Source organism: Callospermophilus lateralis, chromosome 1 (genome assembly GCF_048772815.1).
Source record: "Callospermophilus lateralis isolate mCalLat2 chromosome 1, mCalLat2.hap1, whole genome shotgun sequence".
Taxonomy (NCBI): Eukaryota; Metazoa; Chordata; class Mammalia; order Rodentia; family Sciuridae; genus Callospermophilus; species Callospermophilus lateralis.
Window position 1 is genome coordinate 147,162,896 of NC_135305.1, and position 23,936 is coordinate 147,186,831.

General features: G+C 41.9%; 3 protein-coding genes across 3 annotated transcripts; 1 reads left to right on the forward strand and 2 right to left on the reverse strand.

The window, feature by feature from the left end:
• Positions 1-795: 795 nt before the first annotated feature.
• On the reverse strand, positions 796-9,335 carry Gatc (glutamyl-tRNA amidotransferase subunit C). Its single transcript, XM_077108928.1, has 4 exons — positions 9,225-9,335; positions 8,971-9,143; positions 2,234-2,337; positions 796-1,261 (listed from the first exon to the last, which is right to left on the reverse strand). Exons 1-4 carry the CDS (start codon positions 9,303-9,305, stop codon positions 1,158-1,160), a joined length of 462 nt encoding a protein of 153 aa, XP_076965043.1. The 5' UTR covers positions 9,306-9,335; the 3' UTR covers positions 796-1,157.
• Triap1 (TP53 regulated inhibitor of apoptosis 1) lies at positions 9,176-12,690 on the forward strand. Its single transcript, XM_077108930.1, has 2 exons — positions 9,176-9,552; positions 10,696-12,690. The coding sequence occupies exons 1-2, from the start codon at positions 9,337-9,339 to the stop codon at positions 10,777-10,779; spliced, it is 300 nt and encodes a 99-aa protein (XP_076965045.1). The 5' UTR covers positions 9,176-9,336; the 3' UTR covers positions 10,780-12,690.
• A 2,037-nt stretch (positions 12,691-14,727) lies between these two features.
• Cox6a1 (cytochrome c oxidase subunit 6A1) lies at positions 14,728-17,225 on the reverse strand. Its single transcript, XM_077108929.1, has 3 exons — positions 17,079-17,225; positions 16,803-16,945; positions 14,728-14,995 (listed from the first exon to the last, which is right to left on the reverse strand). Exons 1-3 carry the CDS (start codon positions 17,185-17,187, stop codon positions 14,912-14,914), a joined length of 336 nt encoding a protein of 111 aa, XP_076965044.1. The 5' UTR covers positions 17,188-17,225; the 3' UTR covers positions 14,728-14,911.
• Between the last annotated feature and the right edge of the window lie 6,711 nt (positions 17,226-23,936).

The following is a 23,936-nucleotide window of genomic DNA, read 5'->3' on the forward strand; positions in this document are numbered from 1 at the left end:
TTTTTGTATTTTGATGCTGGGAATTGAACCTAGGGGTGCTTTTACCACTAAGCTACATCCCCAGCCCCTTTTTATTTATTTTGAGATAGGGTCATTTATTTTGCTTAGGGTCTTTTTAAATTGCTCAGGCTGGCCTCCAACTTGGGATCCTCCTGTGTCAATCTCTTGTACCCAATTGGTAAGGAGTAGATATAGATTGTTTTACTTGGGGATGATAGTTGCTCTGATAGTGGCTTGAGAATTTCAACCTCAAGTACAGATTCAAAATTCTAATTCAAGGCCAACCTTGTAAATTAAATTGCCTAAAAGAAAAAAAAAAAGGGAGCATTGCAGATAAGAGAATGGGAAGAATCAAAATGCCCAGGGCATTTTTTTTTTTCTTTTGGTAGCAGGAATTGAGCCCATGGTTGCTTAACCCCTGAGCCACATCCCCAGGCTTTGAACTTGGGATCCTCCCTGCCTCAGCCTCCTGAGCCACTGGGATTACAAGTGATGGCCACTGCAGCCTGCTCCAGGACTATTTTTATAATCACTTTGTGGGATGGAAGAAGGTTTTAGGTTAAGAGTTCAAGCTATATAATCTACTTTTTTTTTTTAATTTTGAGACAGGACCTCACTAAGTTGCTAAGGGTGGTCTTGAACTTGTGGTACTCCTCCCTCAGCCTCTTAAGTGGCTGGAATTACAGGTGTGTCACCACACCCAGCCAATTTGAACACTTTTAAGACCTGAGCAGAAAGTTAGTCCTCTTGTTCTGAATAAGGTGAATACCCAAGAACAAATTCAAGTACAACTGGTAAGGGAAGATGACAACTCAGGTTCTGTCACAGTAATCAGATACTGTCTACCAGATATTTATTAATATACTACCAGAGTTTATATATATATATATAAAGTTCACTTATATATAGTTTGGTAGACAGTTTTTTAGGAGGAAATAATGTTTTCCATACTGAACAGGTCTGCAAGCAAGTACAAGATTGATTTCCTTGGAAGCTGACTTTTGCTCTTTACCATCAGGAATTCAGTGCCTTGTTTTGGCCAGATTTTTTCCAGTTCTGTCTTCAGAAGAGTCAGATACTAAGAAATGCTTAAACATCCATTTTTTTCAGGTGATTAAAGAAGTGGGAACGATAGGGTTCACAGTAACAAAATACCATCATTGCTCTTCCACATGCTCATGGGGTATCCCCTTCCCAGAATGACTACTCGAGTCTGTTGGGAAGGGCAGTTGTTCGCCCAGCTGTGGCAAAGAGATATTACCTGTTTGAAAACAATAGGGAAGAATGTTACAGCTGAACCTGCTTTCTACCTGGCTCTAGCTAGATCTAACTAATCACTTGTTTTTCATGGAAGTAAGTGTGGCTTCAATCCCATTTTCCTGGGTACTGAAAGAATTACAGATATTAGTAAAGCCAAGTTAATGCACACTTTTCAATAAGGAGTAGAGATAGACTGCATTCATTTTGTTCCAACAAGTGGTCTGAAGCAAGGTTTGTTTGGAAGTTAGTACGTATTTGATCAGTAATCATCTGCTGAAGCAGTGACAAGTTTATAAAATTTCTTGTCTCTTAAGTGAATCAAAGGCATGTTTTAGAATTAGGTCGTAAGTTTGCTAGCCTGCCTTTCTATCCTTGTGGCAACCAGAACTGTCCTAACCTGGATGGTCTTTATGAGTCCCTTGAAGGAGGTAACCTCTGCCCTGACTAGAGCTGATGTTTTATGTGGAGGCTGCCCAGAATACTTCTCCCCCAAGAGATGTCCCATTCTCAATTGCCAAAGGGGTGCAGCAGCTCTGAGTACTGACACATATGCACAGGAGATAAAAACACTCAACCTACCCATGATTCTGGATTTTTATTGGCCTGGAGTTCTTTTAAAGCTCCTACAGTAAGGTTAAAGATGACAGTCTCCAGGAATCTGGCTTGTAGGTATGTTTTATTTGGCCTGCATAGTACTTCATTGTTTTTAATTTGAATTGATTGCCAACAATTAAAATTTTGGAAATATCTTACAAAAAATGCCAGATACCCACATTCTCTGGGAAAATGGGCTCACATTCCTGCTTGATGGTCTCAAAAGAAGCAGTGAATGCCAGCTATTTCTTTAGGCAGTGCTTCAGATTTGCCACCCACCATAAACCCCCCAGTCCTGTTTTGCTGTTTCCCATTGCTTACTACACCATAGAGTAAGTATGATACCTGGACTCTACTGCCCTCCTAATGCCACACATACCTGGGGGGGCCACAAAATACTCTTCCACCACACGATGGGAGTTTTGCAGTAGTTCTTCAGCACAGTTGCCTTCTGCTATGTTGTCGGATCTCAAGTACAGACATCTACAAAACCCAGAAGCTCAAAGTTACCATTGGAGAGAATGGGGCTTCTAGGGCAGTGGAGAAGGTCAAGAACGGGAGAACAAGGGAACAGCATATTCTTGATTTATGGTCACTGCTCCAGGATAAAGGAGCTATGATCGGGAGTAGACCAAATATTCATCTACAGTTTATAGATTCTCCCAACAACTATGAGGTAAGTGGTAATTAATTTTCAGAATCTATTTTTCTTTGCCACTGGTACAAGGAATTGAACCCAGGGTCTCACACAAGCTAGACAAGGGTTCTAGCACTGAAATACATCTCCATCTCTTCTTTTTAAATTTAGAGATAGGGTTTTGCTAGTTGGTGAGGCTGGCCTCCAACTTTGGATCCTTCTGCCTCAGCCTCCAAGTCACTGGGATTACAGGTGTGTGCCACTCTGCCTGTCCCTAATGGGATTTGAATTTTGTCACAGAAGGGTAGGAATAACATGAATACCTGGGCAAAGGCTGCCTGTATATGAAAGCTAAGTTAAAAGATTCTTTTAGGAAAGGACTAAAAGAATCCTGGCATCCATCCCAGAGCTAGAAACAACAAATATTTACTCATACTACGAGAGTTGGTCTTAATCTATCTTAACTGTGGCCTTGAAGAGTGATCTTATCAGACCTTAAGTTCAAAAAAATGAGGGCTGTATGTTGGTATTTTTAATGGAATGTGCATTTATTTTAAGACAACTTGGAGAACAAAAATAAAAACCACCCATAAAGGTAACCACTGGACTTTCTTTTTCTTTTTTTTTTTAATATATCTTTTTTTTTTCCCCCTTGTCATACTGGGGCTTGAAACCCATGTAAAATGCTTCATGATTGCTGGGAAAATTGAAAATAATGGCATTAAAAATAAGACCAGGGACTGGGGATATAGCTCAGCTGGTACAGTGCTTGCCTTACATGCTCAAGGCCCTGGGTTCAATTCCTAGCAGCCAAAAAACAAGTGGTGGGGGGAGGGCTGTGGCTGTGGCTCAGCAGTAGAGTGCTCGCCTCACACGTGTGAGACCTTGGTTCGATCCTCAGCACCACATAAAAATAAATAAGTGAAATAAAGGTATTGTGTCCAACTACAACTAACAAATGTTTTAAAAAAAATCAGAACTGGGGTAGTGGCTCAGTGGTAGAGCCCTTGTCTAGCACTTGTGAGGCACTGGGTTCAAGTCTCAGCACCATAATAAATAAAGGTCCATCAATAACTAATAATTTTAAAGAAAAAAAAGATCTGATATTGATGGGCCCACATTCCTTGCAGTAAAAAGTGGGTGCTGAAGAAAAAAAGAAGGTGCTGAATGGCATGTTCAATTTTCAGAAAGCCAGTAAACCTACTATGCCTTGGTCTCCATCACTTATTTGAAGTATTTGAATGTTCTGACAAAGATTCTGCTATCAACAACAGAAGTTTAAAAGCCACTGCTTTCCAACAGGTTTAATAGTAATTGATTTGTTCACTCATTGGATACAGGGTTCCTATGTAAGTGAGATTCCCAGGAAAACAAAATTCACATCTTTAAATAAATACCATGTTTCCACTTTACTATTTATAATGAAGTCATTCCTAATAGATACACACCTCCCCATTTTCTTCTTCATCATGGGCTAATGAAACCAGCACCTCTGCTAGTGGCACAGCAAACCCCTTCATTTGGCAAATTGCTTAACTTTCCTGTACACCAGGATCTTATTTAAAACAGGAGCAAATGAACTATTCTGGTCTTTATTTTTTGTGGTATTGGGGATTGGATGCTGTGCCTCAGGTCACTTATTGCTTGAGAAAGGTCCACTTCCTTTCTCAATTAGAGTTCTACAAGATAAGTTAATATAGGGGCTAGGGTTGTGGCTCAGCGGTAGAGCGTTCATCTCGCACGTGTGGGACCCTGGGTTTGATCCCTCAGCACCATGTAAAAAATTAATGAGTGAAATAAAGGTATTGTGTCCAACTATAAAAATAAGTATTTTTTTTAAAAAAGATAAGTTAATATAAATACTCCTAAGGCATCCATTTTGTGAATAGATTGATTTATTTCCTATGCATCAGGGCTAACATTAGTTATGTACTATTTTTTTAAAGAAATGAAGAAAATACTTCATTTTTTTCTGTGTTCTGATCAGATGAGGAACCCTGGCAGAGCGCTCACCTAGCGCATGCAAGACCCTGGGTTTGATCCTCTGCACCACATAGAAATAAATAAGGCATTGTATCCAACTACAATTAAAAAATAAAAGATTCAAGAAAAAAATCCCTGCCCACTAAAGCTCCAAAACAAATCACACCAGAAGCTGAGGAAAATACTACTAAAAAAAAAAAAAAAAAAGGAAAGTGCTGTGACAGCACAGAATAAAGAAAAGTGACTCATTTGTGCTTCTGCTGGTCCTTGGGCTAGCTGATGGGCCAGTTCTGCCAAAGCTTTTTTGAATTTTTATTCCAGGGGTGGGGGTAGATTAGTAGTGGGGATTGAACCCTGGGATGCTTCACCACTGAAGTACATCCTCATCCCTTTTTTGTTTTGAGACAGGTTCTCAAGTTACAACATAAGTTGCTCAGGGCTTTGTTGAAGTTGCTGAGGCTGGCTTTGAACCGAAATCCTCTTGCCTCAGCCTCCTGAGCCACTAGGATTATAGGCGTGCACCTAGGGGTTCACTTTAGCTGGCATGAGAGAAGAGGATTCTCTAGTACCTGTGAAATTCTGAGCCTTTACATCTAAAAACATGTCTTTCAAGGTTGTGATAACTGAGATAATGCATATAAAGTCCCTAACATTAAGCACACTAATGCTTTTTAGTTCAAACCAAATGATATGTTATTAGTATGCAAAGAAATTTCTCTTGGCCAGTCAGGACTTTTACACCTAGTATTGATTGACTATTGCCTAAAACCCTAGTGAATCAACCTGTCTTCACTTTACCAGGTTCTGTTTCAGATTCAGTCAGTTTGTTCAAAAATTTAAGTCCCACAAATATCACATTTAAATAATAATAATCATTAACCCAAACAATTTAAAATTTATGGAGACTGCAGGTCAGTAACAGGCCAAGTTGAGATTCCAGCTGCAATTTCCTTGTTATCTTTTTCACAAACTCTTTCTAAGGGAAATGTAATAAGACTATATCCACCTTGTCCTCTTCCTAGCTGCTATGCATTTCTTTACAGTTACACACTGGTGACTTAGAAAATCCTGAATTTTTTGTTCTATTTTCTTTTAACAAGGATATTAGTAAAGAACATTCATTCAGCCAGGTGCAGTGGTGCACACCTGTAATTCCAGCAATTCAGAAGGCTGAAGACAGGAAGGTCACAAGTTGAAGGCCAGTCTCAGCAGTTTAGCAAGGCCCTAAGCAATTTGGGAAGACCCTGTCTCAAAAAGGACTGAGGAGGTGGCTCAGTGGTAAAGTGCCCCTGGGTTCAATCCCCAATACCAAAAAAGAAAAAACATTTTCATTTAGCGAAAATGGAGTATCTACTCAGTGCTAGGCATTAAAAACATCAGGAGCAAAACCAAATATGCTCCCTGGAAGAGCATGAGGAGAGGAGTAGACAACCTTCATATAAATGTATAAATACAAGTGATTATCAGCTTATTGAACATCACGAGAGCCACATGTCCTGAAAAAGACCCTAACTCATTATGGTTTGTATCTGGAATGGTTACAAGTTTCATAGTTTCAAGCTGGGACTGTGGCTCAACTGTAGTGTACTTACTTGCCTGGCATGTGTAAGGCACTCAGGGTTTGGTTTTCAGCACCATATATAAATGAATAAGAAAAAAAAAATGAGCAAGAAAAAAAAATTCATGGTTTTAGGTGGTTTTTTTTTTTTTTTTTTTTTTTTTGGTAGGGATTGAATCCAGGATGCTTTTCAAAATAGACTGTTTTTAGCTGGGCATAGTGGCACACATTTCTAATCCCAGCAAATCTGCTCAACTCAGGAAGTTGAGGTAAGAGGGTCAGCAACTTAATGAGTCTCTAAACAATTTAGTGAGAACCTGTAACAAAATAAAAACTAAAAGGGGCTTAGGACGTAGCTCAGTGGTAGAATATCCCTTGGTTAAATCTATAGTACCCCCTCCTCAACAAAAAAAAGAATATTTTTAAATTGTATTAAGATTTAGCAACAGTTGGTGGGTAGAAGCTATATCCTTTTTGTATTCACAAGCCAGTTTGTCAATGACCTACCCCCGAAAATTGTACTACACTATTTCACTAGGTATTATTCTGCCCTCTTAGGCCTTTATGTTTGGGGTCCCTGGTATAAAACATATATAGTATAAAGTTTCCTTCAACATTCCCACCTTTTTTTTTTTTTTTTTAAAGACCAGTTTCCTGTGTTGTCTAGGCTGACCCTGAACTAGATTCAAGCAAAGCTCTAGCCTTAGCCTCTGGAGTAGCTGGGACTACAGTATTGGCCACCACATCCAAGTTCCTGTTTCCTTTAAAACTGGTTAACAGTATTTCTTGTATAAAGAATATATAGAATATAAAAATAGGTTACATAAAAGCATCAAATACTCTAATTTTTGGTCTTTTTATTGAATGTATCTTGGGGACTTTTTTTTTTTTTTTTTTTTTTTTTTAATAGTAGGGAGATTGAACCCAGGGGAACTTAACCACCGAGTTACATCCCCAGCCCCTTTTATTTTGAGACAGGGTCTCATTAAATTACTTAGGACCTCACTAAGTAGCTGACACTGGTCTTCAACTTGCAATCTTCTTGCCTCAGCCTCCTGAGCCATGCACTACTACATCTGGCTCCTTTTTCTCTTTGGGGACAGGGTCTCACTAGGTTGCCTAGGCTGGCCTCTATCTTGTGATTCTCCTGCTTCACTCTCCCCAGTCACTAGGATTATAGGTGTGCACAACTGCACCTGGCTTATTTTAATTTTTTTCTTTTTCAGGTACTGGGGATAGAACCCAGGGGCCCTTACCCCTGAGCTACATCCCAGCACCCCTGTTTTTTTCTTTTTAATTTGAGACAGGGTCTTGCTAAGTTGCCCAGGTTGGCCTCTTAACTTCCAATCCTCCTGCCTCAGCCTATCAAGTAGCTGGTACTACAGGTGTGCGCCACCCTGCCTAGCTTTTCTTGGAGACATTTCCATATACATGGTTACTTGACTTATATGCTCATAATATGACATATAAACAACATGTTTCTTTTTTTAGGGAGGTAGTGGGTATTGAACCCAGGGGCATTCCACCACTGAGCCACATCCCCAGCCTCTTATTTTTTGAGATAGGGTCTGGCTAAGTTGCTGAGGTTTGCTTAGAATTTGTGACCCTCCAGCCTCACTCTCCCAAATAACTGAGATATCAGGCAAGCACCACTCTGCCCAGCTAGTTAAGTTACATTATTTTGAACAACTGCCAAATATTACATTGTATGATGATGTATTTGTTATTTATTTAGGTTGTTTATGGGTTTGGCTTGGTTTGGGGTGTTATAAACAGTTTTGCAGTGGACACTGTGCATTTTTATTTTTTTCTTTCCCACCCCCTGCCACCAACTGGGAGTTAAACCTAGGGCTTCCCAAGTGCTCTACCTTGGAGCTAGATTCCCAACTCTTTGCATCTGTATCTTGCTGGACTTTCATATATCTTTCCATAAGAACATCAGGTCAATTTGTACGTATATACATTTAAATTTTTGAAACAGTAATAACACTAATCAAGGCAGAAAATTAGCTCACATTGTAATAATTAGAGACATAAATCAACAAAATATAAAATGTTGGCTAGGGAGAAAGCTCAGTGGTAAAGCACTGGCCTAGCATGCATGAGGCCCATCACATAAATATCACAACAACAAAAAAGATTATATATGTAAAAAATAAAATGTCAAGGAAACAAAAGGATAAAGAGTGAGCGGTTGGAAGGAGAGAGCAGTTGCAGCGGTGATGAGAGGCTCTCTTAGAAGAGCTGAGAATCAAGTGCCCGAGAAGGAGAATGCTATGAACAATACGGAGGCCGATTGGTGGTGGTGGTTGGGGGGGGGGCGGGGGGGACAAATGCAAAGATCCTAGGGACGGAATGAACTTGACTTAGTGGGAAAGCAGTTAAGGAAGCCAGTGTGTTTTAATCCCAGCGGCTCAGGAGGCTCGCAAGTAGACAGCCTTGGCAATTTAACAAGGCCCTGAGCAACTTAGCCAGACCCTTTTTTTGAAAAAGGGATATTTTTTTAAAATAACAAAGTGCTGGGATTGTTGCTAAGTGGTTAGCGCCCCTAGAGTTAAATCTCTAGTAGCAAAAACCAAAAAACAAACAAACAAAAAATACAAAATAAAGCCGGAGCGGGGCGGTGTATAGAGAGGGAGGGACTAGTACGTCAGATTGGTTAGGCAAGGACTAATGTAGGGACTGAAAGGTGATGTTGATTAACAAGCAGTTCGGATTTCGCCCCTCCGTACGTTGGGAGGACTCGTGGATTCTAAATGGGAGTGACAGGATCCATAATGAACAAAGCGAAGAACGAAGCCACTTACCAGCGGGGTGACAGTGGGCAAACTCCCAATCGCGCTACAGCTCTTTCAGCCTCTGAAACGGCACATTAACCGCCGCCACAGACCGCTGTGAAGGCCCACAGTCAAGCCTTCGGAAACCGCAGCGACTTTACCTGTCTTCCAGTACCGACTCCATGGGCTCCACCCCGTCAGTATCCACCGCGCGGAGCCGGTCAGCGAAGGCGACGGCTTTCTCCAGCCGCACCACCGCCTCGCGGCTGCCGAAATCCACCAGCGCTAGACGTTCCAGGTGCTCAATCACGTCGGCCGTGATCCGCCCGCTTCCCTGGGGATACGGAAGGGACGTGGATCACGGAGAGGCCTAGGCCATCTCTCAGCCGCCCTCCTAGACGCCCCTGGCCTTTACCTGAGAATCCGCCTGGCAGGTGAAGCCCCGGCGCCCGCCCAGCGGGACCCGAAGAGCCAGCCACACCGCCCGCGCCCACATTTCTTCCCTTCGGCCTCCGTAGTGCGCCCAAATGAACTGCCCAGCGACACGTTTAAGAGTGATGACATCAGAGTGCGCCTCCGTCGCCTCCGCCATAGCCATGAACAGCGTCGGGGAGGCTTGCACCGACATGAAGCGCGAGTACGACCAGTGCTTCAATCGCTGGTTTGCTGAAAAGTTCCTCAAGGGAGACGGCTCCGGGGACCCGTGCACCGACCTCTTCAAGCGCTACCAGCAGTGCGTGCAGGTGAGCCGCACCCCAGTCCTGGTCTACCCCGAGGCCCCGCGTTCTCCGCTGTGTCCCCAGCCACAAGCCTCGCGTCTGACGGACGTTGGCATCAGGAGGGTGGAAGAAAGCCGCAGTGAGGCCGGTGGCAGCAGCCCTCTCCCTTACCATCACCACTGAGTCCCCCGAATGTCTCTCCGGTTCAATGTTTTTGCAATGCTTTACTTTTTACGGAGCACAGTACATTCGTTGGTTCAATTTTTAGGTGCTCTTCCTGAACTTGCAAAGTGGCCGCAGTTATCTATATTTTATATGTGGGAAACTAACCCCCAGAAGCGTAAATTAGTTGGCTTAAGTTCACTAGTACTAGGTTTCCGTGATTCTTTTGCCCGTGGCGCACCTTTCCACTGTTACTGTAGGATGGACCAGGTGGTTACCGTCTTCTGGCCTGTTCCACACTGTGGAGGGTCCCGTTATTTTCGTATAATTCCTTCCTTGGCCTGTTTTTCGGACCGGTTACTAACTGGAGCTAATAAAGCTTCATTCTTGCGCAAGGGGCGTATAAGTGCTCTGCATTGAAAAAAACAGCCCTGGGAAAAGCACTTCCCTAAGTTAACCTAAAATATCCTTCTGTAATTCCACCAGGGAGTTTCTGCCTTTACCCTATTTTCAGATGAGGACAGTGAGGCTGGCAAAGCCAGTAAGCCCTGGAATCCAGATTTGAACTCATGTCTATCACTAAAATAGTGGGGATGGCATTTGTCAGATTTCACTTCTGAATTTTGAATTTTGACGGTTCCCTTCGCAACTCCTTTTGAATCTCTCTGTTCTTACATTTGCTTTCTTTATAATGGTACTGTTAACAAATATGTCATTTGAATCTTGGGTTGTGAGTCTATGTAGATCATTCTTTTTTTTTTTTTTTAATGTTTATTTTCTAGTTGTAGTTGGACAGGATACCTCTATTTCATTTATTTTTATGTGGTGCTGAGAATGGAATTTGGGGCCTCACACATGCTAGGCAAAAGCTCCACCACTGAGCCACAACCCCAGCCCCTATGTAGTTCATTCTGATTTTACCTTTGTGGCAACACATTTTATTTACAAAATTTTGATTTTAAGTTTCCTATACAACTTTATAATGTATTTTCTTTTTTCCATCAGAAAGCAATAAAAGAGAAAGAGATTCCTATTGAAGGACTGGAGTTCATGGGCCATGGCAAAGAAAAGCCTGAAAACTCTTCTTGATATTAACTGTCACCTTGAAAATGGATTCCTATATCAGGAATTGAGGACTCTGGATTTTGTCTACTAAGGCTGTGAAGATAGCTGTAGGATTCAATGAATATAGGAGGAAATTGTTTTATTTCTTCTCTATTGATGTTTTCCTCTCACTTGTAAAAGATGATGAACCACCACTCTGCTTTGAGATGATTTCTCACTTGATCTGGCATCTTCCAGAACCTCAGTAGGCTAAAACTGAACAGTTTCTTGGGATTATGGTTGCAATACCTGGTCTGAAATCAGCTTTAAATATATCTTGTATATAAATTATTGATAAACTAGTCAAGATGAGCAGGGTTGCCTGACTTCTTGGTTTTGCTGCAAAGGACATTAGGTACATTGTACTGGGGTCGTTCGTGAAAGCAATTGGTTAGGACTTCTTTTTTCTCTCAGGGAGCTAATGCTTTAAAAAAGGAATCCAGGCACAACAGTTTCATCCAGTTTATTTTTATAACAGTTGAAAAAGATTGCTGGTGGCCTGGGTAAGCAAAGAGGAAGACATTCTTTAACAAGACAGTTCCCTGCCTTAATAAAAGGTGTCCAATTAAGACATGAAAGCTTTAAGAATGTTAAAATGAACACCATTTCAGAGCTCACAGCATAGTTCTGGAATTATGTTACTTGGAGTTGCTATGGCAAAAGAATCCAAACTACAAAAATTTGTTATTGCCAGTTATCAACCCAAGTTAATGAATTAAGTCAACCTACATATCATAAAAATGTCAAAATGCTGCATCTGCTTAACTGGAGGGGAAAGGTGCTTTCTTCATTTGCCTTGTTTGCCCACCCTGCCCTATATATAATGTCTGTAATCATGATGATGAAATAAATTTTAACATTTAGTTTTTATCATTATTTGCCCCTGGAATTCAAGTGTACTTTATGGAATACCTCTTACTTTGTTACCCTACATAATCTCATATATACACTGAAGAGAGGTTTGTGCTCTGTAATTTAAAGCTGAAGAAAAAATGAGAATTAGCTAGTGTGGTGGCACAGCTTATAATCCCAGTTACTTGGGAGGCAGAGGTGAGAAGTTTGCAAATTTGAGGCCAGATTGGGCAATTTAGTGAAACACTAATCTTAATTAAAAATTTTTAAAAAGGGCTGGGTGCAGTGGTGCACACCTATAATCCCAGCGGCTTGGGAGGCTGAAGCAGGAGGAAATTCAAAGCCAGCCTCAGCAAAAGCAAGGCTCTAAGCAACTCTAGATAAAATACAAAAAACAAGGCTGGTGATGTAGCTCAGTGGTAGAGCATTTGTCTAGCATGTGTGAGGCTCTGGGTAGAATTTCACAATTCTGAAAAAAAGAAAAAGTGAAGATTTGTCTAACTTAGGTAATATGCTGTAGAACCGTGTAGAGGTGAGGCATAGAAACCTCGCTTTTTCCTAAAATTTATATCATAGTAGTCTACACAAAATTTTGTTATTTTTGGTACTGAAGATTGAAACCAGGGGTACTTAACCTCTATTTTGAGACAAAGTCTGCTAAATTGCTTAGGGCCTTGCTCAGTTGCTTAGGCTGGTATTGAATTTGTGATCCTACTGAAAAAGGATCCAACTCAGCCTCCTGAGATGCTAGAATTACAGGTATATACCACCATACCCCACCACACTTTTTAAAAATAAATTTGTATTTCATTACCAGAAAATGTCAGGAACAGATGATTACTTACATACTCTAGAAAGTAATGTAATCCCCACAAATACCTATCTTGAAGAATTTGGTTTATTATTATATGCCCAAAGATAGTATGAAGTTGATTTTCAGGAGCCCTATATTCTGTTTTTTCTCCACTTGACCAATTAGAACTTCATATTTAATGTGACTGGCCCTTAATATCATTTCAAAACATATTATGGAAGAAATAGAAAGGACTGGGGATGTAGCCCAGTGAAGTGCCCCTGGGTTCAATCCCTAGTATCACTAAATGAATATATGTATGTGTATACATATATATGTATGTGTATGTATCTATCTATATTGGATATATACATACATGTTTATTTATTTGTTACTCAGTTAAGGAAAGCCTGACAGCAAGCTGAAATTAAATACTGTTAAGTACTTCTATCCTAAATTCAGACTGGCTACTAGCACAACAGCTTTGTAAGAACTGAGTGCAGCCAAGTGTGGTGGTGCATACCTGTAATCCCAGTGGCTTAGGAGGCAGAGACAGGAAAATCATGAATTCAAAGCCAGCCTCAGCAATTTAGCGAGGAGCTAAGCAACTCAGTGAGACCCTGTCTCTAAATAAAATTCAAAATAGGGCTGGGGATGTGGCTCAATGGTTGAGTGCCCCGAGTTCAATCCCCAATACCAAAAAAAAAACAAAAAGGAACTGAGTGCAAGATGGTATATCACAAAATGCAAATATAAGATTCCTTTTTTTCTTTTTTGCAGTACTGGGGATTGAATCCAGTGATGTTGTAATACTGAACTATATCTCCAGTCTTTTTATTTTTCATTTTGATACAGGGTTCACACTAAGCAGCCTAGACTGGCCTCAAACTTGCAATCAATCCTGTCTCAGTATCCTGAGTAGCTGGGATTACAGGTATTCGCCACTGCATATATTATCACCGATTGCTAAGAGAGATCTGTTAAGAATTCTTTGCTGGGTGTAGTGGCACACACCTGTAATCCTGGTGAATAGGACACTGAGGCAGGTGGATCACAAGTTTGAAGCCAACCTCAGCAGATTTAGTGTGCCCTAAGCAACTTGGAGAGACCCTGTCTCAAAAAACTTAGAGGGCTGGGGGTATGGCTCAGTGACAAGGCACCCTGGGTTCAATTCCCAGTACCAAAAACAAGCAAACAAAAACCAAAACAATCCTTCAAGTTGCATGTGCCAATAGTTCCATCCACTGGGGTGCTGAGGCAGAATTGTTTAAGCCTAGGAGCTTGAGACCAGCCTGGGCAACATAGCAAGATCCCATCTCAAGAAACTTCTTTGATGTATATTTAAAAGCTTATCATATTTAAATTATTGTTAAGTCTAAAATATCCACATATTAATAGCTTTCTTGCTTCATGGACACATTCTGGCAAAAGGAATATTTAAATTGTTACTCAAAAAATAATTCTGTTCCTTATCCTATTTTGACTTCATCCTCTCCAGATGTGACTAACTACCTCAGCTACTTTAAAAGTTTTCAATTTTGATGATAAATTTATCACCCTTTCAAGGCAATTTTGTAACTATTACTATTTCTAATTCTTTTTTAAAAATATATATTTTAGTTGTGGATGGTCATGTTTGTTTTACTTATTTTTATGTGGTGCTGAGGATCAAACCCAGTGCCTCATACATGCTAGGCTAGTGCTCCACCACTGAGCTACAGCCCCAGCCCTGTTTCTCCTCATTCTTAATGGTTATGGGATCATTTTGATTTCAGAAATAAATAAAGCCAAGACTACCAAGCAGAAATGTGTCCCACTGACTGTATTTCTAAAGGTTTCTGTCCTTTCCAACCTTGAAGATGCTAAATCTTAACCCCAAGATGAAAACAACTCCTCTGGAGAAAATTTTCCAACCATGCAGAGGACTCTGCACCAAATGCTTTTGGACTAGGACATGAGAAAGCTGAAACCCAGAGGAATCACCTCCTACTGAATCGCAGGTATCTCAGGTGTAAACTGCAGTCAATCTGCTGGCCATTAAATGTCTTGGCACCCCCAGTTTGTCAGGAACCTCTCAATACTTCATTAGCTCTGGTGCTCTGTACACTGGTCCCTTGGCTTTACCTACCCTAGGCACAAGAAACTAAGAATCTATTATAGTTATTTAGTGAGGTGAACTGGATCTTAAATACTATCAAAAGCAGACATAGACCTTCACTGCAGAAACAGAAATAACAATAATGTTAATTTCTAAGAAAAAATAAAGAATGTACTTTCACTCAATGCAATTTAAGTTTAAGTTATTTATTTAAGCCATCTCCTGCCTCAAAGGGATGGAAAATCAGTATAATGGTCATCAATTGATAAATGTAAGGTGAACTTAAGGTCCCATATACTTTTCTGGTCTTCATGCAGAGTAATGGTCCAAACCAGTGCTGTGGTCCCCAGTGCCTGAGTAATGGTCCAGATGCTCTATTCATCTTCATAGCCAGTTGGAAGTGGATTCACATGAGGATTATGGAATAGAGTATGGTTACCATCTCCCCAGGGGAAGGGCTGTGAAATGAAGATGTCAATTAGATACTTCCAGAGAACAGTTCAGAAAGAACACTGCCATGAACTACTTAGAACACAGTAACATACAAAAAGCAAAAGAAAAATGGAAAGTAAGTCCTTTATTAGCATATTTCAACATTCCCATAATTTAAGGGAGCTCCTATAATGACCGTGGGGGGGAGGTGTCTTTTTTTTTTTTTCTTCTTCAGTACTGGGGATTAAACTCAGGGGTGTTTTACCACTGGGTCATATTCTCAGGCCTTTTAAATTTTTTTATTTTGAGACAGTCTCACTAAATTGCTCAGGCTGGCCTCTAACCAACTTGAGATCATCCTGCCTCAGCCTCCCAAATAGCTGGGATTGTAAGTGTGCACCACCACACCTGGCCCAGGGGCCATTCTTAAAATAGACAATAGGAAAAGAGTGCTCAAGTTAGTTGTTACAAGACTCTCCCTGGTAACTAGTATATCCAGTGCTAGATTTTTTTTTTTTAAGTATTTATTTTTTAGTTGTAGTTGGACACAATATCTTTATTTTATTTATTTTTATGTGGTGCTGAGGATCGAACCCAGGGCCTCACCCATGCTAGGTGAGCACTCTACCGCTGAGCCACAATCCCAGCCCCTCCAGTGCTAGATTTGTGAAAGTGTAATCTTTAAACCTGGCATGGTAATGCATGCCTATAATCCCCCAACTACTAAGGAGGTGGAGATAGGAAGTTTTGTTTGTTGTTGTTGTTTTATGGGGGGGCGGAGGGAGAACCTAGGAGCCCCTTTATTTTTTAATTTTGAGACACGGCTTCACTAAATTGCTGAGTCTGGCATCAAACTTGCAATGCTCTTGCCTCAGCCTCCCAAGTTGCTAGGATTACAAGCATATATCAGTGGAATCAGAAGATTTCTTAAGCCCATGAGTTTGAGAACAGCCTGGGTTATGCAGTGAGACCCTGTCTGGGGTGGGGAGGAAAAAAGTCAGGTTGGGATATAGCTCAGTGGTAGAGCACTTATCTAGTATGTGTGAGGCCTTGGGTTCCTTCCCAGTATTGCAGAAAAGTAAAGAAAGAAAAAGTGTAATTCTCAAATCGCCTGTATCAGAATGGTACAGTGGAGGAGATACTTATTTATTTAAATAAGATTTTAGGCTCTATCCCAGACCTAAAACATTCTCTGGACTAGGAAACTACAAACCACCCTCAATTACTTTGCTCACCATATTTGAAAAGAATGACCGTAAAGCAATGGTTTCCAGCCCAGGGTGGTTTTTGCCCCTCCAGGGTACACGGGGTAGTATTTGGAGACATTGGGGGATGAACAGTACTGCCATCTAGTGGATAGTGCCCAAGGATGATGTTAAACAAATGACTGCCATAATTGAATAACCAAAGGGAAAACAAGATAGGTATTGTAGGGGGTAGAGGAAGCTATCAGTCTCTTTATTATGAAGGTAGCACCTGGCAGATGCTCAGATTTTAGAAAGCTGAGCTATGTTCAGACCTTGCCATTCCATAAAGGTTTCCCAAATCTCCCAAGTTTTATGCAACAAACAGCTATTTCATAGAACTACAGAACGCAAAACATTGGACACATTAGAAAAAAGGAAACCTGAAGGGCACTCACAGTTATGACCTTGGAAACAAATGACATGACCCCAAACAGTTTCCCTTCCACGAAATGGGAGCACATAAATATTCTGATTGCGAGAATTAGACGAAAAACTGTACACGCCAGGCACCCACGCTTTTAGAGCATGAAGAACTTGTACTAGGGCACACGCAATGAAAAGAGAACGGACAACTGCAAGGGCGTACCTTGGTTCTGATGCGGAGATGGGGATAGGCGATGAACTCGGGTCTCTCGTGCTCTCCGTGGTGCGATTTGAGGAAAACATTCAGCATGCTCACTCCCACTCCCGGGAGAGCCACGAAGTAAGTGAGGGCCCTCCACATGCGAGCTGCAAAGGGGTCACAACCGCTGAGCCCTGGCAGACCTGCCCGGATATCATTCTCCCTCCCCCAAGGTCACAGTCCCGCCCCGCGACGGTAGTGTGGGGATGCGGCACGTCCCGCCGACCCCAACCCCAGTACCTGAGCCCTCTTCGCCGTGGGCGCCACTCGACATAGGCCGCCCCACCTGTGGGCGAGACCGACCCAGCAGTCTAGAAAGCCGGGACGCAGATACAGCCGCCGCCACCATTTTGACCAGGACTAACAGAGAGCCGGAAGCGGAAGAGGAAAAGAGCCTTGAGGGCGGGACCAAGACCTAAAACACAAGTTCCTATTGGACGACACCTTCTCAATGGCATTAACCGAGCCCGAGGAGCCTGCGCGCTATCATCCCCAAGAAGGAGTACCTGGTCAAAATCCTCCGAGTAGCCGAGTCCAACAGAGCATGCGCTCTGCCGATTCCGCCAGGATGCGCCCCCTCTTCGAGCGCATGCGTGTTCCCTCCAGTCTCCTTGGGGTCCCACCTTGGCAACGCAGAAGGGAAGTTTGAACGCGGCTCCCCTACTGTCTGGTCGCTGTCTTAGTGGAAGTCAATGGACAGCAACTGGAAGTTCCAAGCGCAGACCACCGTGTCCAATATGCCATTCCTCTTCCTCGCCTTCTTCTGACGGCGGTTTTTTTTTTTTTTTTTTTTTTTTTTTTATGGCATCTGACACCATCATCACTGTCATCGTTATTCCAGTGTTTTCTCTGAGTACCCCCCACTGGAATGTAAATTCTGTGCTATCAAGCGTTTGCCATTGCAGCACTCTCAGAATTCTATCTGGAAATGGTATGATTTGGAATCGTGCCTGGCACATAGCAGGTGCTTAATACAATTTATAGCAATTGAATCCAGAATTGGTACCAGAAAATCTGGATTCTAATCTCGGCTCAACATCCTCAACTTTTGGCCTCTGGTCACGCTGGCTTTCTCTTCCTTAAAATTCTAGAAATAAAAATTGTAGAGGCAATTTTTTTTTTCCTTCTCATCTTTTTTTTTTTTTTTTTCTTTTTTCTTCCTTCTACATGTCTAAAAACACTTTGAAAAAGAAAAGAAGGGCTGGGGGTGTAGCTGATTGGTACAGCACCTGCCTAGAATTCTCCACTTCAATCCCAAGTACCTCAAAAATTTTTTTAAATATTTATTTTTTAGGTGTAGATGGACACAACACAATGCCTTTATTTTTATGTGGTGCTGAGGATCGAACCTGGGTCCCGCCTGCGCTAGGCGAGCGCTCTACTGCTGAGCCACAATCCCAGCCTCACCTCAAAAATTTTAATAAATAAAATAATGAAAGTTTAAAAATATATGTATAGGGGCTGGGGATTGCCTCAGTGGCAAAGCACTGGCCAAACATGGGAGTGGAGTTGGGTTGGACCCCCCACACACACTAAAATACACACACACACACACACACACACACACACGCATGATGAATGCAAACTTTTTTTAAATATTTTTTTTTATTGTAGTTGGACACATACCTTTATTTTATCTTATTTGTGTATGTGGTCCTGAGGATCGAACCCAGCACCTCGCACATGCTAGGTGAGCGCTCTACAGCTCAGCCTCAACCCCAGCCCGAATGCAAACTTTTTGATTGTAGGCTCCTTTAGGGATGAAATGAAAGCTTTGAAGCATTTTCACACACACACACACAAAAAAAAAAAAAAAAAAAAAAAAAAAAAAAACTCACCCGTGAGCTAGGTAAGGTGCTTGTGTAGCATGTTCAAGGCCCTGGATTCAATCCCCAATATCAAAAAAATAAAATAATTTTTTAAAAAATTTACCTGCATTGAAGTACACACAGTTTTAACAAGGTTGGGGGAAGATGTAGAGATCTTCTAGGAGTATTTGTGCTTCAGATTAATAACCCTTAAATAACCCTTAGGGTAAGAGACACACAGGAACCCTTAGTGTTTAAAGACTGAGCTCACATCTTCTCCATTACAGCCTATATGATCACCTGGGGGCAAGTTAGATGAAACGAATGTTTTCACATCATGCAGTTCAATGAACATGAACATTTAAGATCATATTACTAGAGCTTTACTATCTGACCCAGAATTATATCTTTCTAAGTTTCATGGTGTGATCAGGATCATCAACTACCCAGGTATCGTTAAACCCAAACAGTGTATGATACGATAACCAGGGCATAACCATAGGTAGGGGGCCAAGCTCAGGGATCAGGAAATCTAGGTTGATCTAGGTGGAATCCCTGGTCTGTCAGCTGCCAACTAGATTCCCTCTTTAAAACGAGACTGTAGGGGCTGGGGTTGTGGCTCAGCGGTAGAGCACTCACCTAGAATGTGTGAGGCCCTGGGTTCGGTCCTCAACACCACATGAAACTAAATAAACAAAATAAAGCTATTATGTCTAACCAAAAAGTAAATATTAAAAAAAAAAGACAAGACTGTAATACCATTCCTTCACCCAACAGATATTTTTCAAAACCCAGCTTCACCCAGTGCAGTAGTACACACCTATAATACCATTAACTATGGAAACTGAGGCAGGAGAATGGCACCTTCAAGATCCGCATAAGCAACTTAAAAAATAACTCTACCTTGGGAAGTTACTCAACTGTAATAATGAGGGTGCTCATTTAATATTAACTAAAATGCCAATTATGTGCTAGGTGTACACAGTAGTCGACAAGAGCTGTTATCACTCTCTCGAATGCAGCTTGCATTCTAGTCAGGAAGATGGGATTAAACAAAAGTATCCATTGCCTGGACTGTGTTATAAATTCAACAAATGGGCTGGAAATGTATCTGGGTGGTAGAGCACCTGCCTAGCATGCACCAGGCTTCTAGGTTCTATCCTGAGCACTTCCAGAAAAGATCAACAAATGTTCATTCTCTCACAGGACTTTCTTACACCTTGCAGAGTGGCACACTGCTAAGTAAAGATTCTGCCTATCACATGCTGGAAGACACAGTACATATTCAGGCATGATAGGTATGATGTTATTGATAGGTATACTCAGCATTTGCAAAGCCTTGGATGACCAAATTTAGCCAGCCCAGAAAACCAAAGTCATCAATATGAAAAAAATATGAATATTTATTGAGGACTTATTGTGTGCCCAAATCTGTGCTAAGCAGTTTGTGGAAATTATCTTCCCCACATCAGGAAACCACCACTTCTTTCAGGTCAAAACGATCCCCCGCCACACACACACATAATACATACACACCACAAATACAATTTCATAACTAATCCATCAATAAATCCCGCCAACTCTTCCTTCAGCTAAACACAGAATCTGACCACTTACCATCCACTGCTGCTCATTTAGTCAAAGGTATTCTCATCTCCCGCCTGGACAATTGCATCAACCTCCTGATATCCCTGCTGCCCCATCCCCCGGTGATCTGTTCTCTACATCAAAGTCAGAGGAATCCTTTAAGTCAAGTCACCTACCTCCTCTCCTCATAGTCCTCAATGGCTCCCATTTCCCTCAGAGTAAACAATAAATACGTAACGTGAGCTACCAGGGTCTACCTAACCTGAGCCTAATCATCTCTCTGACATCACTCCGATCTCCACCACCTGCTGTCTAAATATTTCTAGCTACATTGGCCCTTTTGCCTTTCCTTGAACATATCAGGCATGCTCTTGCCTCAGGACTTCTGCATGTGTTTATTTCTCTGCCTGACAGAGTTTTCTCCCAGACAGCCCAGTGAATTACTCTCTTACTGAACTCAGGTCTCTGCTTAAAATTCATCTTACCGAGAGACCTTCCCTGGTGGAAAAGAAATAGCCCCTCCCGACTCTGACACTCTATCCGCCTTGCGGTGCCGTATCCATCTTCATCACACTCACCACCATCTGCTATATTAAATATTCATGGAATTATTGTCTGTCTTCCTCCACCAAACACCACAGGGGCGGGGATTCAGTTTTGTGCACTGGCACATGCCACATGATAGGCACTCACTGAGTATATATTAATACCAACCACGGTACATACTGTTCTCCCCATTTTTTTCAAATAATAAAACTGAGACCCAAGATGTGCAGGAAAGTGCCAAGGTCACACAGACTTAGGCAAGTGGCAGACCTAGGCAATTAAGCACTCCTGATATTTCTCTTAGCCTCTAAGCCATACAGGGTTTGGTTTAGAAATAAACCAACTCCAAGAGGTCACCCTGTCTAGCTAATGCTGACCTAATGCTCTAAATAGGAGTCAGTGAGAAAAAAAACGACTGTTGGGTCTGGGGTTGGGGCTCAGTGGCAGAGCGCTTGCCTTGCATGTGTGAGGTACTGGGTTCGATCCTCAACACCACATATAAATAAATAAAAAATAAAGGTACATCAACAAATAAAAAAAAGAAAGAAAGAAAAGAAAAGAACAACTGTTAATTTCTGTCTCCATGTCTGAAGGGAGAATAGTGGTTACTAGAGGTTGGGAAGGATGTGTGTTTGGTGGGAAAGGTGGATAAAGGGAGTTTGGATTGAATCAGCGTATGCTGTCTGCACATGTGGAAATATCTCGCTGATCCCTGTTAATATACACAATTAATACAAGTTAATAAAAATAAAATGATTTAGAAATTTCTGTTCTTGAGGTGCTGAGGTGGCAGATCTGCACGTGCTCCCTCTCACGGAGACACACCACCCAGTCTCCCCAGGACACCCAGCCTCTCTGTGTAAGGAGCTTCTCCAAGGCCATAAGCAGCCAGGCCGGGATTTGACGTCATCCTCTCTGGCAGCTGGTGATGTTTACACTCAGGCTGAGGCCACTCAGGCTGTCTCTGATGCCCTAGTTCCTTGAAACAGGGAGATGATAGTGAACACCTCCATGCTGGGGCAGCGGCTGGTGGTGGAGAGAGATGCTGGGGTGAGACAGGAGGGGCTTCCCAGCCAAGGACAGGACTTACTGAAGAAGAAATTTTTCTGGGACATCCCACATGCTCCTTCTATTATGGTTTCTCCCAGCTAAGAGCACCTTTCATTCCTGATCCAATAAATATTTGTCCACCAAGCAACTAATCCTGGGAGAAGGAGCTGGCACTGAGGCATATTTCCAGCAGGCTTCAGGAGAACCAGAGAGTTGTGGCCACTACCTAACCCTCTCCATACCTTGACTGAACTGCTCAGTGTCTTTAATTCATAACAATTAGGGTCTCAACTGTGTTGCCTGGACTTGGGACACAGCGGTGTCATTTGTGGAATAGGCGGGTTTCTTTCTTTCTTTTTAATACCTGGGATTGAACCCAGGGACGCTTACCTCAGCCCTCCTTTTATATTTTATTTAGAGATAGTGTCTTTTTTTAACGTATTTTTTTTTTTTTTGAGAGAGAGAGAGAGAGAATTTTAATATTTATTTTTTTAGTTTTCGGCAGATACAACATCTTTGTTTGTATGTGGTGCTGAGGTTCAAACCTGGGCCGTATGCATGCCAGGCGAGCGCGCTACCACATCCCCAGCCCCTAGAGGTAGTGTCTTAATAAATTGTTTAGGGCCTCGCTAAGTTGCTGAGCCTGGCTTTGAACCTGTGATCCTCCTGCCTCAGCCTCCAGAGCCGCTGGGATTACAGTTGTGCACCACCCTACTCTGCTGAAATAGGTGATATTCATATCCCCATTTTAGGGATGAGGCCACTGAGGTACAAAGAAGTTAAATCATTTGCCTAAGTTTCACTCTATAAGTGACACAGCCAAGACTGAAATTCAGAGGCACATTTAACCACTATAAGAAACTGCTTTGTTAACTTGAGTGACCTTAACGATGCCTGGCACAAAGTAAAAGCTCAGCCGGGCACAGTGGCACATGCAGGAGCATGGCAAGTTCAAGGCCAGCTTCAGCAATTTAGCAACCTTGTCTAAAAAAAGAAAAGGAAAGGGAGAGAAAAGGGAAATTGCTTGGAAATGGAAGGAGACCCTCATTGTTATACAAAATTACATATAAGAGTTTGTGAGGGGAATGGGAAAAAAATAAGAAGAGAAATGAATTACAGTAGATGGGGTAGAGAGAGAAGATGGGAGGGGAGGGGAGGGGGGATAGTAGAGGATAGGAAAGGTAGCAGAATACAACAGTTACTATTATGGTATTATGTAAAAATGTGGATGTGTAACCGATGTGATTCTGAAATCTTTGTAATGTTTTGAATAAAAAAAAAAAAAAGAAAAAAAAATAAAAAAAGAAAAGGAAAGGGAAAAAAAAGCCAGGTGTGGTGGCACATGTCTGTGATCCCAGTGGCTCAGGAAGCTGAAGCAGAAGGATTGTAAGTTCAAAGCCAACTTCAGCAACTTGTAAGACCCTGAGCAACTGAGCGAGACTGTCTCAAAAAAAAGTGGGGGGGGCTGGGGATGAGGCTCAGTGGTTAAACTCCTTTGGGTTCAATCCCCAATACTATTAAAAAAAAAAAAAAGCAAATGCTTAATACTTGTTAATCTGGGAATGTGGGCACATGCCTGTTGTTCTAGCACTTGGGAGGCTTAGGCAGGAGGATCACTTGAGCCCAGGATTTCAAGGACAGCCAGGACCACACAGTGAGAATCTGTCTAAAATAAAAAACAAGGGCTGGGGATGTGGCTCAAGCGGTAGCGCACTCGCCTGGCATGCGTGCGGCCCGGGTTCGATCCTCAGCACCACATACAAACAAAGATGTTGTGTCCGCCAAAAACTAAAGAAATAAATATTAAAAATTCTCTCTGTCTCTCTCTGACTTCTCTTTAAAAAAAAAAAAAAAAGTTAATTGTTGGTATTGTCATGATCAAGGGAGGAAGGTACAGGATGTGCAGAAGTGCATTTGGTATGAATTTTGAAGGGGGCAGTCAGGAAGGCTTCTTGTAGGAGGTGACACCTCTCCCCCCAGCACACACACACACACACACACACACACACGAGTTAGAGAGTCAGGGATAAGTTTGGGTTGGGAGGAAGAAGGAAAGAGTTTTCCAGGGGAAAAAAAAAAATTGGGGGTACTAAATCCAGAATTCCAA

What these genes read in the sequence shown, in the direction of transcription:
- Gatc (XM_077108928.1), bottom strand. Translation starts at nt 9,305, where the DNA reads ATGTGGGCGCGGGCGGTGTGGCTGGCTCTTCGGGTCCCGCTGGGCGGG. An exon ending in CCTGCCAGGCGGATTCTCAG is followed by an intron (nt 9,144 to 9,224) that starts GTAAAGGCCAGG and finishes CCGTATCCCCAG; the next exon opens with GGAAGCGGGCGGATCACGGC. An exon ending in GAGTCGGTACTGGAAGACAG is followed by an intron (nt 2,338 to 8,970) that starts GTAAAGTCGCTG and finishes TGGGTTTTGTAG; the next exon opens with ATGTCTGTACTTGAGATCCG.
- Triap1 (XM_077108930.1), top strand. Translation starts at nt 9,337, where the DNA reads ATGAACTGCCCAGCGACACGTTTAAGAGTGATGACATCAGAGTGCGCC. An exon ending in GCTACCAGCAGTGCGTGCAG is followed by an intron (nt 9,553 to 10,695) that starts GTGAGCCGCACC and finishes TTTTTCCATCAG; the next exon opens with AAAGCAATAAAAGAGAAAGA.
- Cox6a1 (XM_077108929.1), bottom strand. Translation starts at nt 17,187, where the DNA reads ATGGTGGCGGCGGCTGTATCTGCGTCCCGGCTTTCTAGACTGCTGGGT. An exon ending in CCACGGCGAAGAGGGCTCAG is followed by an intron (nt 16,946 to 17,078) that starts GTACTGGGGTTG and finishes ACCCCTTTGCAG; the next exon opens with CTCGCATGTGGAGGGCCCTC. An exon ending in ATCTCCGCATCAGAACCAAG is followed by an intron (nt 14,996 to 16,802) that starts GTACGCCCTTGC and finishes TTCATTTCACAG; the next exon opens with CCCTTCCCCTGGGGAGATGG.